Source organism: Lipotes vexillifer, unplaced genomic scaffold, assembly GCF_000442215.2.
Source record: "Lipotes vexillifer unplaced genomic scaffold, Lipotes_vexillifer_v1.1 scaffold12, whole genome shotgun sequence".
In the NCBI taxonomy this organism is placed as follows: Eukaryota; Metazoa; Chordata; class Mammalia; order Artiodactyla; family Lipotidae; genus Lipotes; species Lipotes vexillifer.
This window is the reverse complement of record NW_006796716.1, coordinates 4,344,697-4,357,812: the sequence shown is the minus strand read 5'-3', so window position 1 is coordinate 4,357,812 and position 13,116 is coordinate 4,344,697. Positions and strand designations below refer to the sequence as shown.

The following is a 13,116-nucleotide window of genomic DNA, read 5'->3' as shown; positions in this document are numbered from 1 at the left end:
TCTTTCCCTCCTTCCCTGTTGGCTCTTTTCTTTTCTCTCGCAGTTCTGCCCACTCCCTCCTCTTCAGCCGTCTTCTCTCCCTCTCAGAAGCTCACCTTTCCGGGCTTCACTCTCCAGGCAGAACCCCGTGGGGCGTCCGGCACGTGCGTGCGCGCGGTCGGAGGCCTCTTTAATTTCCCCCCTCCTTCCCACGGCTACCAGTTGCGTCACGGAGCGAGGTCCAGGCTGATTGGCTGCGTGAGCTGGCGGCAGGGGGCAGGAGATCCCTGCGGGTCAGCATCAGATCGGGACTCTCAGCACTTTGCGTGAGGCAGCTATGTCCAGTGGGTTAAGAAAAGGAAGAGGATGTGACTGTGGGGGGGACCTCAAAAGTCTGAATCCAAAGGACAGGATTCTGGCTGCTTCTGAGAGGATGCCGCGTTTCCTGGGCGGCGCCCGCGTCCTCACCCAGACCTGCCAAGCACTTCTGGAAGGAACCAAGGCCTCAGCCAGTCGTGTGATGGGTTTAGGCCCATCTCAGCGCCGGCTGACCCTAGGCAACTGTTAGGGCTCCCCAGGGCCGGGCTCCCTGCCCTCGCAGCCCCTATCCCTGTGCCATCCCCCACTTTACTGGCCTTTTCCTTCCCAGGTGGCTTCTACATGGTCCTGGACCCCAAGAATGCAAAACCAAGGCAGAGCTCTGCCCTCCTGAGCCCTCTGATCCAGTCCTTCGGCTGCCTGAGCCTGTCCTTTCACTACACCCTACGTGGCCAGTCTCCTGGCGCAGCCCTCACGGTCTATGCTTCTGACTTGGGTGAGAGTGACAACGTCATGGCATTTACACTGTCCTGAGGCTCTTCTCGCAGGGTTGGGTTGACGAGGAAACGTGGGGGCATCTCTTGGGGTCTAGGGAAATCTGGGATACTTGCAAGATGAGTCTGCGGAGTGGAATTTGGGAGCGGAAGGCACAGGGTTCTGGAAAAATAGATAAAAACGCCAGGAGAGTGAGAGAGAGGACGTGCTTGCACATAGAGGAGGGGAATCCACTCCAAGTGGTCCCTCTGCTACTCATCCTTCTGAGTATAGGTTTGAAGTCATTTTCCAGCCCTGAGTCATCTCACTGCTCTCTTGGGTTCCTTCCATTGTAGGCAGCCTCCGGAAACACACACTCTTTTCAGGACAACCCGGACCCAACTGGCAGCCTGTTTCTGTCAATTACACAGGCCAGGGACAGATTCAGGTACAGAGGAGCAGGAGGCGTCAGGTCTCCTTGGACGTGGGAGGCGCACCTGTTATTGACAAGGGCTGAAGGTCTGGGCCCTGGAAGCCGGGCGCCTGGGTCCCTGAAGAGAGTAAAATCAAATGGAGGGGGCTGAACATTTGGGCTGTTTCCTCACTCCCGGTCCCTTCTCCCTCTCTCTTCAGTTCACCATGGTGGGCATGTTTGGAAAGATTCCCAGAGCCAGCGGTGGCGGTGGATGCAATCAGCATTGCTCCCTGCGGGGGTGAGAGCAGCTCTGAGAATGGGGGTTGGGGATGGGGGAGGAATAGAGAGCATGGCCCAGATTTGATCTGGGCCCCATCTCCCATTTTGATCCCCCAGAGAGCTTTCCTCAGTGTGACTTTGAAGATGAGGCCCATCCCTTCTGTGACTGGGTCCAGGCATTACAGGATGGCGGACACTGGACCCAGGGAAGTAAAAACACGCTCATCCAGGGTACAGGTCCCTTGGGAGCCTCCCTTAATGGAGGTGAGGAGATGGAGGACCCCTCAAGCCAACGAGTTACTGAATCTGCTCCCAGCGAGGGGGTGGACTGGTGTGATTGACACACGGTGTAGGTGGTGAGGGTCAGCCAGCGGGTGTTTACTGGGAAGCCGCCATGGGGCCAGAGCTGTGGAGGCCACAGAGGTAGAGTGAGCTGAGGATTCTCGTGGTTCTGGGGTCACTTGAAACCCCCAGAAGATCCAGGTATAGCGCTTCATTGAGCCCAAGGCCTCAAAATCCACTGGGTCATCTTCAGTCAAGACATTTACTGGTGCAGCCAACAAAGGAATCTGGGTTGCTGGCTTGGTTTTCCGTTTCTTTCTGCTCCTGCCTTCTTAGTTAGAAGTCTAAAATGAGCAGAGAACAAAACAAAACAAACAAACGAAAAACCCACTGCAATGTGGGGAGTTTGGGTGTTTGCATCAAATCCCCATTTGGAAAGCAAGATGTCGCTCAAGAAAGCACCAGACTTGTCCTCTGGAGGTTTCTCACCTTGCCTGTTCCCTTCTTTTGCCCAGAGGGTCACTTTGTCTACCTTGAGGCTGACAAGTTCTCCCAGGCAGGCCAGTCTTTCAGACTGGTGAGCCGGACCTTCTGTGCCCCGGGTGCAATCTGTGTGGAGTTTACCTACCACATGTATGGCCTCGGAAACGGCACGAAGCTCAGGCTTCTGCTGGGGAGCCCTGCGGACAGTTCCCCAGCTCCTCTCTGGGAACGAGTTGGGTCTCAAAGCGCTGACTGGCTGAACGACTCCATCACCATCCCTTCGGGACATCAACAGCCCATGCAGGTGAGAGACAGAGAGAGTCGCTCTTAAAGTGTCACTGTGAGGCCAGGTGAGGGGGACATAACGCCTGGGATCAGGGAGCACAACCAGGGCTGAGAGGATGGGACACTGGAAAAACAGCAGAGCAGAGGGTGCTCTGTGTTCCCTGTGAGATTCTCTGGCTCCTGGAAGGGGCCCGGGCCCCCGTTGCACTGTTGAGGCCAGAACAAGGCGACGTGTTAGCAGAGGACAGACCCTCTGCCCGGAGAGTCGCTGAGTTGACGGGGGTTCACTTTCATTTCTCTCTTGCTTCTTTCTCCCTCGTACCTTCAGCTGATGTTTGAGGCCAAGAGGGGCACCAGCACCGCCTTCATTGTTGCTCTGGGTTTCATCTTGATCAGTCACGGGACCTGTCAAGGTAAGACAAAACCCCAGGTCCCGGAAAGGGGGCCGTGCTCCAGGATGACCATCTCTTGGGCTTCTCTGCGTGAGCTGCTTAAAATGCAAGTCCTCTTGTGCTCGAGTCCTCACGCAGCTTTATTTTCTATATTCTGCCCACCTGTACCTTCCCAGCCCCATCAGAATGCTTGCTTGAGTGAATGTGACTTTGATGCCGTGGATTTCTGTGGTCAGACCCCTCACCTAGTGAATGGTGATCCTGAAGGGAAGGCTGATATCCTATTTGTTATTTGTTTCCTGTACCTGGCGCAAGATCAGACATATGTTAGGAACGGTGTTTGTCAGTGTTACCTGAGTGGAGGCTGGGGCGGGGAGGAGACGGAGAGGTGTGAATGAGTTACTGCTTTGAGCGCACCCATTCCAATTAGATGTGAGTCAAGGGGGTGGTGGTACGATTCTGACTAAACTCCAGGGATTTATTTTCTTTGCAGGACCTGCATCAGTAGCGCCTCCTTCCAAACCTCCCGTTACCTGCACTGGCCCTCCTGAAACCCCTGTCTGCACAGAGAAACTTGTGGCCCCTGAGGAAACACCCACCGTCCCCACTGAAATATCCACCATCCCCACAGAGAAACCTGTGACCCCCATAGAAAAACCGACTGTCCCTAGTGAAATATCCACGGTCCCCACCGAAAGGACCACCATTCCCACTAAAATGACCACCATCCCCACAGAAAAACCCACTGGCCCTAGTGAAATATCCACAGTCCCCACCGAAAGGACCACCATTCCCACTAAAAAGACCACCATCCCCACAGAAAAACCCACGGTCCCCACCGAAAGGACCACCATCCCCACGGAAAAACCCACGGTCCCCACCGAAAGGACCACCATCCCCACGGAAAAACCCACGGTCCCCACTGCAAGGCCCACAGCTCCCACGACACCCCAGCCCAGCCCAACTCTTGTACCCACCTGGCCAACAGTTTTTGTGATGCCAAGTACCTCCATGACCACCGTGACCCCGGCCACCACTGCAACCCCGAGACCTACTCCAGGTTTGTGGTGGAGCATCGGACAAAGAGCTGAAAGTCAGAGACAGTGATGAGGGGAGAGGGCTGGGGAAACGGACGCTTCCAGTAGAAAACTGCAGTCTCAGAGGAGAGGGGAACCAGAGACGATGACTTTAGAAAGGATGATGAGGACGACCCTGAGTGAGAGGGCCGCGGTGGGGGGTGGGCATGGGGGAGTGGGAGTTGTTGGGAACTATTGCCTTTTTTTTGAGATATAATTCACTGCTGTAAAAATTCATCCTTTCAAAGTGTACGATTTGGTGGTTTTAGCATATTCACAAGACTGTGCAGCCATCCTCACTTTTCCATTTCAGGACATTTGCATCACCCCCTAAAGAAAGCCCGTACCCATTAGCGGTCACTCCCATTACCCCCGCCCCCCAGCCCCTGGCAACCACGAATCTGCTTTCTGTCTGTTCGGTACATTTCATACCGTGGAACCATATAATCGGTGGTCGTTTGTGACTGGCTTCTTTTTTCTCAGCATATGTTGTTGTCAAGGTTCATCCAGATTGTAGTTTGTGTCAGGACTTCCTTCCTTTGAATGGCGGAGTAACATGGGCCTCCTTCCTCAAGAAGCACGGGAGTGGGGGGCAGAGGGGAGACAGGAGGAAAGCCGGGGGCTTGACGGAGGCTGTTTTCCCCTCAGTGAGCTGCCCGCCGAACGCCCACTACGAGCGCTGCGCCTGCCCAGCATCCTGCCAGAGCCCCACGCCCAACTGTGGGCTCCTTTGCAAGCCCGGCTGTGTCTGCGATCCTCGCTTTCTGTTCAGCGACTCCCGCTGCATCAGTGCCTCTTCCTGCAATTGCTCCTACAATGACAATTACTATAAGGTGAGACCCCAGGATGCCCAGATCCTCTGAGGGAGACTGCGAGCCGAACACCTGGGGTCCAGCGCTACCTGCTCCCCAGGTGACATGAATTTGGATCCATGGGACATTCCCAAGGGGTCAGCTCTCCGGCAGCTGTGACACGGTGGTGGAGTCATTCATTCGGTGTGTGTTTTTTTTGCCTTAATTTTATTATTTTTTTTTCTTGGCCACGCCACACAGCATGTGGGATCTTAGTTCCCTGACCAGGGATTGAACCTGTGCCCCTTGCAGTGGAAGTGCGGAGTCTTAACCACTGGACCACCAGGGAAGTCCCTCGGCTCTGTTCACACAATAAATGCTTGTTAAGCACCTGCTTTGGCCCAGCCTGACACTAGGCTGTGTGGAAGATCCTGTCAGCCCGTGGCCCTGTCCTCGGTGCTCCTGGCAGCTTTGATATTTCTGTATTTCTCCGTCCTGCACTGGCAGCCATGAGACATTAGACCATAGACCAGCCAGGTGGTGCAGGGCCCTTATCTCCATCCTGAGGAAAGTCAGGGGTCCCTGAGTACACAGAGAGCCTTGGACACTGAGTGTGTTCAGGCATTTTCAGGGCAGAATGAGGCATTCCAGAACCTTCTTCCAACGGAACTTGCAAATTTTGATAGGCTAGGTCAAAGGAAAGGAGATTCTGTTCTTGTCTCTCCTAACTGATGCCCATCCCCATCCCCCCGGGAGATTCTGGTGGAGCACAGGCTCTGGGCCAGCGCTGTCCAAAAGGGATGGCGTGCAAACCTCACACAGCATTTACTTGTCCTAATAGCCACATTAAAAAAAAAAAAAAACTACAAGGAGGGAATTCCCTGGCAGCTCAGTGGTTAGGACTCCACACTCTCACTGCTGAGGGCCCGGGTTCAATCCCTGCTTGGGGAACTAAGATCCCACAAGCCGCGAGTGAGGCCAAAAAACAAAGAAAAGAAAAAGTACAAGGAAACAGGTTAAGTTAACTCCAGTCATCTTCCCGTTTTAGCATGTAATCGGTGGTTATCAATGAGATCATTTACGTACCTTTTTTTTTTTTTTCCTACTAAGTCTTCAAAATCCAGTGTGTATTTTATACTTACAGACTATGTCAGTTTGCACCGGCCACATCTCAAGAGCTCAGTGGCATGTAGCTGGTGGCCATTGTATTGGACAGAGCCGCCCAAGAGTCAGGCCAATCTGAGCTCAAATCCCCGCTCCGCCACTCGTTTGCAGAGTGACCCTGGGCGAGGTTCTTTCTTGCCTCCTTCAAATCTGTTCCCATATCTATAAAATGGGCACAACAAGATTTTCTACCTCATTAGGTTGTTGTGAAGGTGAGATTAGATCCTGACACAGAGCAATTACTTAATAAATGCTAATTATTATTGTTAGCAATTTATGGTAAATATATGTGACCTGTAAAGTAAAAGTTCGGTCAGCTATTCATTAACATCAGTTCCTCTTCTCAGCTCCGGCGTTCTCCCCATGGGGCGTCCGAGTTTCTTGCTTGCCTCTTTGGGGGCCCCTTCCTCCTCCAGCCCTCTCGACCCGTCTCCCGGGCGTCCCTGCGTCAGTGTTGGGAGTAGCTTCAGCTGCAGCCCGGATAGAACTATCTGTCACAACCATCAGTACCAAGCATCTCTTCCCTCTGCCCCGGGAGACACATACGAACTTACTGTATGTTCACTTATGCATTCAATAAACCTTTATTGGGTACCTTCAACCCTCTCGGCATTGGGGTCACCACGAATAGGGCATGTCCTTGCTCTCCTAATGCTGTCAGATTCTGGGGGGCGCATAGGATGTTGGTTCGTTCTTTCACTCAGTAAGTATTTATTAAATGAGAACTCTTTGTCAGGCACTGTGCTAGGTGTTGGCGCTGAGATAGTGAGTAAAGATAGACATGGTCCCTCGCAGGGGCGCTTATCAAATAATCACAAAGATGAATATAAAAGTGCAACTGTGGTAAGTCCTGGGAAGGAAAGGTACCCAGAGGTAGTCAAGGAGGTCTGGAGAGTCTTCCTGAGAAGGTAGCAACCCTTGAGCTGAACTCCGCTAGTTGCACAGGAATGGGTTAGAGAGAGAGAGAGGGACACGTTCCAGCACAGCATGTGCAAAGGGCCTGGGTTGAGCAGGAATATCTGCTAGGCGACGAGGAGAGGAGTCTGAGCAAGGTGAGGTCTGCAGGAGGGGAGGGGACTACAGCATGGGATGACAGAGTCTGCCCAGGAGCTACGGCCTCATGACTCCGGCCCGCTTTCCCTCAGCCGGGGACAGGGTGGTTCAGCCCCAACTGCACAGAACGTTGCCGCTGCCAGCCTGGCAGTCGGACGGAGTGCCAGCCCTATAAGTGCGGGACACATACAGTGTGCCAGCTGAAGAATGGCCAGTACGGATGCCACCCCTATGGTGAGACCCTCAGGCTGTTCCCATCTGTCCACGTGGGTGTGACACCAGGGTCCCCATCCCTCCCTTGACAAGGGGAGCCTGGGCAGGCCACTGGGTGGGTGAGGTGGGCCCTGGGGCCTGGCCTGGTGAACCAGCTTCACATGTCCCCGGTGTCCCCTCGGCAGGCACTGCCACCTGCTTCATCTACGGAGACCCTCATTACTTCACCTTCGATGGGAGGCACTTTAGCTTCATGGGCAAGTACACCTACATCCTGGCCCAACCCTGTGGCAACTCAACAGGTAGGCCCCTGGAGATGCCCCCCCACGGCCTGGGCGTGGGGTCTGAGATCAGAAGAGCTGGGCATGGGGTGCACTGGCCGGCAGGAAAGGGCCAGAGCCGCTGGCAGGGGCAAGACGGGAGCAAGGCCGGCGGTAGAGCAAGAGATGACACGTCCATCCCCAAGCAGGACTTTGTGAGGACCAGACTACGGGGAAAATGCGGGCTAGGACTCCTCTCTGTATCCGTCACTTCCTTGGCTGGCTTGGACTAGGGCGTGCCTGGCGGAGGAGGTCCCTGTCCCCTGGGGGGACAAATTCGCGGCACACAGCCCCATGCTGTTCTGGACGACGCCCCACTCCTTCCAGGATCCTTCCTCCCCTCTTGAACCGTAGAGCCGCCACCTTTGTGGCCCTTTATCCTCACAGGGCGCAGGGCCGGTTGGGGGTGGCATCCTCAGTGGGCGCTCAGAAATGCTTCTGGAATGAACCCCTGGGCGCTCTCCGCCCCTCTCCCTGCCCAGAGCCATTCTTCAGGCTGACGGTGAAGAATGAGGAGCGAGGACAGGAGGGCGTGTCCTGCCTGAGCAAGGTCTACGTGACTCTGCCCGAAACCACCATCACCCTGCTCAAGGGCAGACACACGCTGGTGAGTCCGTTCTCCACTCAGCCCTGCAGGGCTGCCGGCCTTGGCTGTGGCCTTGTCCTGCCCATCTCCTCCAGAGCATTCCACGTGGAGCAGAAGAGGTCATTAGCGTGGTGGTGGGGATCTGGGAGTCTGCTGGGGGTCCTCCTTGACCCCCGGATCTGTCTCTCTGTCTCCTCCCTCGGCCCCACCTTCCAGGTTGGGGGTCAGCGAGTCACCCTCCCAGCAATACCTTCTAAAGGCATCTTCCTGACTCCAAGTGGGCGATTTGTGCAGCTGCAGACGGCGTTCGGTCGGCGGGTGAGATGGGATGGTGACCAGCAGCTGTCTGTGAGCGTGCCCAGGTGAGGGGGCGACCCAGCGAGGCAGCTACCACTCCTCCCGCCCTGCCCCTCCCTCTCCCAGGACCCTCCCATCCCCAGCCCCTGCCATCCCAGGCGCTAATTCTCAGTCGGGTAGGAGACACCTAGCTCAACAGGCAGGCCTCCCTTTGGTTGAGGAGGGGGAGGAAATGCTTTCAGGGCAGTGTGATAGTAGCAGGATATATACACAAGGCTTTGGGAATGTTCTAGAAGGAGTTGTTAATGAGTCGTGGGAGGCTTCAGAAGGGTGGTCCCTTGACTGCAGTCTCCAAAGATGAGTAGCTCCCCAGATGGCCAAACAAGGGAAAGAAAGACTATAGAAATAGTGAACAGTCATTGCGGGGGAAAGAGTAGAATGTCTCAGGGCCAGCAAGAAGTTTGTTATGGCTGGAAGTTGAAGTGTGAGCAGAAGAGGATGAGGGGAGACGTCAAGATGGGTCGAGAGTGAGAGCTTGGGGCCCTCGCGCGCCTGGTGCCTGGCGTGGAACCCTTGTTCCGAGTCTGCACCTCTGCATCCTCCACCCACCTCGTGCCGGTGGCCCCCGCGACTCATCCCCTCTCTGCTGTGGTCCCTCAGATGCCGGAGGCCCCTTCTCTCCACTAACGCCTCCTCCTCCCCTCCCCCCGGCCCCCCGCAGCACCTACTCCGGCAAACTCTGCGGTTTCTGTGGCAACTATGATGGCGACAGTAGCAACGACAACCGGAAGCCGGATGGCAGACCAGCGCGAGATGAGACGGAGCTTGGTAGCAGCTGGCAGGCCTCGGAGGATGAAAACCACGAGTGAGGACCTCCCCGCCTCCGTCTCTGCCCTCCTGCTCCTTTGCTCCTTCGAGGAACCAAGAATACCGACTGGCATCACCCCTTTTCTCCTCTCTCCTCTGCTGCACACCCCCACGTCTGTCATTCTTCCCCCCGCTCCCGTTCCCAGCAGAGTTCATTGCCACCACGTTCACCCGCAGCCCCACCATCAGTCAGTCGTCCCCAGGCGATTGTGGGCAGCCCCGCCTCTTGCTCGCCCGGCTCCAAGTTTTCCCACCTCTTGGTGTTCAGATGTTCTCCAGTAGGGGATGCCGAGAGCCGGGAGACTGCTGGGGCGGGGTGGGCGTGGAGGTGAGCCTCGGTCCTTAGGGCGTTTGGGGTGGGTCTCTTCCAGGTGCCAGGAGAACCAGGCATCTCCCCCATCTTGCGGCACTGCCTTGCAGAACACTGTGTTGGGGCCAGAGTTCTGTGGACGGCTCACAGTCGCTCACGGAGCTTTTGAGTATGTGCGGGGGCCCGGGGTGTGGGGGGGGACAGGAAGGGCCATGGGGGCGGGGAGCAGGTCCTCCATGGCAGGAGGCGGGAAGTTCTGCCCCCTCATTCCTTCTGACCTGGCCTCTCCTCTCCTCAGGGCCTCTTCCTTCTTCGACAACTGCATGTTTGACATGTGTAATTTCCAGGGGCTGCAGCAGATGCTGTGTGCCCACATGTCGGCCTTGACTGAGACCTGCCAGGATGCCGGCTGCGTGGTGAAGCCCTGGAGAGGACCCCAGTTCTGCTGTGAGTTGTACCAAGAAGGGCCCCTTCTTTCAGACGCAGACGCAGTGGAGGGCCGGCGGCATCTGAGAGTGGTGGCACAGGCTGGGCGGCGCCCTGGTGGAGCCCCTTTGCCTCCACACTAGGACAGGGAGATCTGCAGAGTCAGAAACGTGCACTGAGAAAATCACACGGTCACCTGCAAACTCAGAAAGCCTTCCCGGGGTTTGCTCCCAGCTGTGGGTTTTCCAGGCAACACTTTCAGCCTGGATCCAGCTTGGTTTTGTTCCCTCTGATTTGGGTCCTGACTACACTTTGACCTCTTTTTGCTCTATTAAAGTCTTAATTAAAGCTCTTTGGGGGAAAAGAAAAAAAAAAGAAAGAAAGCTTTCCCAGCTACCTGAAGGTACGGGTATGCAGAGCAATGCATATGTGTGTAAATGCACACCCAGGTCGAGGGATGCACAGGTAAAATACACAAAACGTGCATACGGTACAGACTGGTGGGTGGGATGGCGCGTCATGACGGCCCCACAGCTCCTGGTCATGGCCCAGCCCTCTGGGGAGCCTGCTTTGGGGCCTTGATGGGGCCACATGGGTTCCCTCTGCTCCCCTCCACCCTACACAGCAATGCTGCTGAGGCTTCTGGGTCAGTCTGCTCCCGTGGTCCTGCCTCTTGGCAGTTCCCTGCAGGCCCCCTTCCAGGCCCAGGACGTGGAAGCTGAGCTCCTCGGTGGTTTCTCCCAGTCACTGTCTTCTTCTCAAGATGGGGCGGAAGCCTCTAGCCACCGGCCTTCTGAACTCTGGGCTGGGAGCTACCTTTTTCCTCTTTTCTCCATCCCGCCTCACCTGTGCTCCCTGCCCCCCCGCCAGCGCTGGCCTGTCCACCCAACAGCCGATACACCCTGTGTGCCAAGCTGTGCCCCGACACCTGCCATTCCGAGTTCTCGGGCATGGCCTGCCAGACCCACTGCGTGGAGGGCTGCGAGTGCGACCCGGGCTTCGTCCTCAGCGGTCTCCAGTGCGTCCCCAGGTCCGAGTGTGGCTGCCTTGACCCCACGGCCGGCTACTTCAAGGTGAGCCACTGGGATTGGGCCTCTCTCAGCCCTGCAGCCAAAAGGTACTCATCCCAGCTGTGAAGTCTACGGCCAGCTTGTGGGCAGGAGAGAAAAGGTGGCGGGTAGCGGGGGGCGGGGGGTCGGGCTGGGATTAAGGAACTTCGGGCTTAGGTCTAATTTCCCTTTTTCTTTCTTCAGTTCTAGTACTATTCATCCCTGCAGACCGGGATGGAGTCATAGCACAGTTATTTCCCACGCTGCCCAGCAGAGCCTGGGACCCCCAGTTCTCTCCCCTCCTATCTTCCCTGCCCGTCACATCCCTGAGTCACTTTCCCAGTTTCTCATCCTCTGAAGGCCCAGGCATGTCTGCATCTCACCTGTACTCTTTCTCTCCTACTGAGGGTCCCTTCCTCTGCTGAAGGATTTCAGCCGCTGCCTGGGCCCCGTCTTCACCATCTTCTCAGAGGCAGCAGCACCTGGAGCTAGACTCCCATCCTTGTCTCTTCCTTTGCCTGTCCCTCACCTGAGGCCTGGGGTGACACTGATGTCCATGCCAGCCCCCTCCCACCTGGTGTCCCCTGGGCTATCCCTGCTCGGTGCTGCATTCCAGGCTGGCCCACGGAACTCTCCTCGTCTGCGCTTTGCTCTCTCAGTTTCACCTGCTTTTCAGCCCTTCCCCGCTGCTCCGTCTCCCAGGCACTATGCCTGTTAGCCAATTTCACCTCCTTTGAGGCCCTGTTGAAATGCTGCTTCTTCCTTGAAGCCCTCCTGAGAAGCATCTCTAAGCTCTTGTGGCGAGTGCCGATTGTCTGTGTCAATGGCACGAAACTCTCCCTGGGTGCCCTGATCATCATCTTTGGGTGCAGAGTGTGTTGGACCATGTGATCTATCTGTTTACATGTTGACTGCCCTCTCTGGACTGTGAGTTCTGTTAGGGCAGGGACCTCATCCATCCAGCTCATTACTGAATCCCTGACGCCTGGCACAAGGCAGATGATAACTGTGTGTTGAACTAGAGAACAAACAGTGGAGTGACTGAACGAGTGGGTGAGCGCCAGAGTTCTGCAACTAAGCCTGGAGCTTTGGGATGACACGAATGCCTTCCTGGTGAGCAGGTCGGTGATCTGAATAGCAGTGCTAATAGATCAGGGGATAACTTATTTTCCTTCCTTCGGTCCGTCCGCCAGGTAGGGGAGCGGTGGTTCAAGCCAGGCTGCAGACAGCTCTGCATCTGTGAGGGCAGCAACAGAACTCGCTGTGTGCAGTGGAGGTGCCAGGCCCAGGAGGTGTGCGGTCGGTAGGATGGCATCTATGGCTGCCACGCTCAAGGTGAGCAGTCGAAAGAAGGTGCTCATGGGGGCTGCCCATGTGGCCTCGAGCAAAGGCATGGTCCTGTCCTAACGCAGAGAGCTGGAGCATAACCAGGGGGCTGGAAGGCAATTGCCCAGAGCCACAGCCACGTCTTCAAGGACCCAGAGAGTGAGGCTGGGGCAGTCCCTGACCTTGACCTCTCCGAGTCACACCAACCACCCCGATGAGCCATGGGTGCCATTCCAATGTGGACTCGCCAAGATGGCAGCTCAGGGTCAGTGCCTCTCTGAACGCCATCTCCTCCTGCCCAGGGTCCGCTACCTGCACTGTCTCGGGGGACCCCCATTACCTGACATTCGACGGAGCCCTGCACCACTTCATGGGCACCTGCACCTACACCCTGACCCAGCCTTGTTGGTTGAGGTCCCCAGAGAATTACTTCGTCGTGAGCGCCACCAACGAGTTCTGCGGTGGAAACTTGGAGGCCTCCTATGTCAAAACCGTCCAAGTGCAGGTCTTCAACCTCAGAATCTCCATGATCAAAGGCCGCAAGGTCCTGGTGCGTGCCTGAGCCGGCCTCCCTGGCCCCACCCCCAGCCCACGCTGCATCTCTTCTCCACGTCTCCTTGCCTGCAGGCCCACCTGTCTGGCAGACGCAGCCCCGGTCTCTGAGACACCCCCGCCACCCCCTCCTGCCCCCTGGTCTTGGCCTCGTTGTTGTCCTTGTCCCAGGCGCTTTT

General features: G+C 56.4%; 1 protein-coding gene across 1 annotated transcript in view; it reads left to right on the top strand.

The window, feature by feature from the left end:
• ZAN (zonadhesin) overlaps nucleotides 1–13,116 on the top strand; it is a 36,673-nt gene that overhangs the window by 4,794 nt on the left and 18,763 nt on the right. Inside the window, 19 exon segments of the mRNA XM_007468897.1 lie at nucleotides 581–793; nucleotides 1,128–1,219; nucleotides 1,405–1,434; nucleotides 1,436–1,484; nucleotides 1,583–1,729; nucleotides 2,263–2,534; nucleotides 2,844–2,928; nucleotides 3,476–3,967; nucleotides 4,632–4,816; nucleotides 7,084–7,225; nucleotides 7,390–7,506; nucleotides 8,007–8,131; nucleotides 8,327–8,472; nucleotides 9,129–9,272; nucleotides 9,646–9,774; nucleotides 9,883–10,031; nucleotides 10,881–11,083; nucleotides 12,253–12,394; nucleotides 12,688–12,935. Coding sequence (XP_007468959.1) covers nucleotides 581–793; nucleotides 1,128–1,219; nucleotides 1,405–1,434; nucleotides 1,436–1,484; nucleotides 1,583–1,729; nucleotides 2,263–2,534; nucleotides 2,844–2,928; nucleotides 3,476–3,967; nucleotides 4,632–4,816; nucleotides 7,084–7,225; nucleotides 7,390–7,506; nucleotides 8,007–8,131; nucleotides 8,327–8,472; nucleotides 9,129–9,272; nucleotides 9,646–9,774; nucleotides 9,883–10,031; nucleotides 10,881–11,083; nucleotides 12,253–12,394; nucleotides 12,688–12,935 — 3,110 coding nt within the window.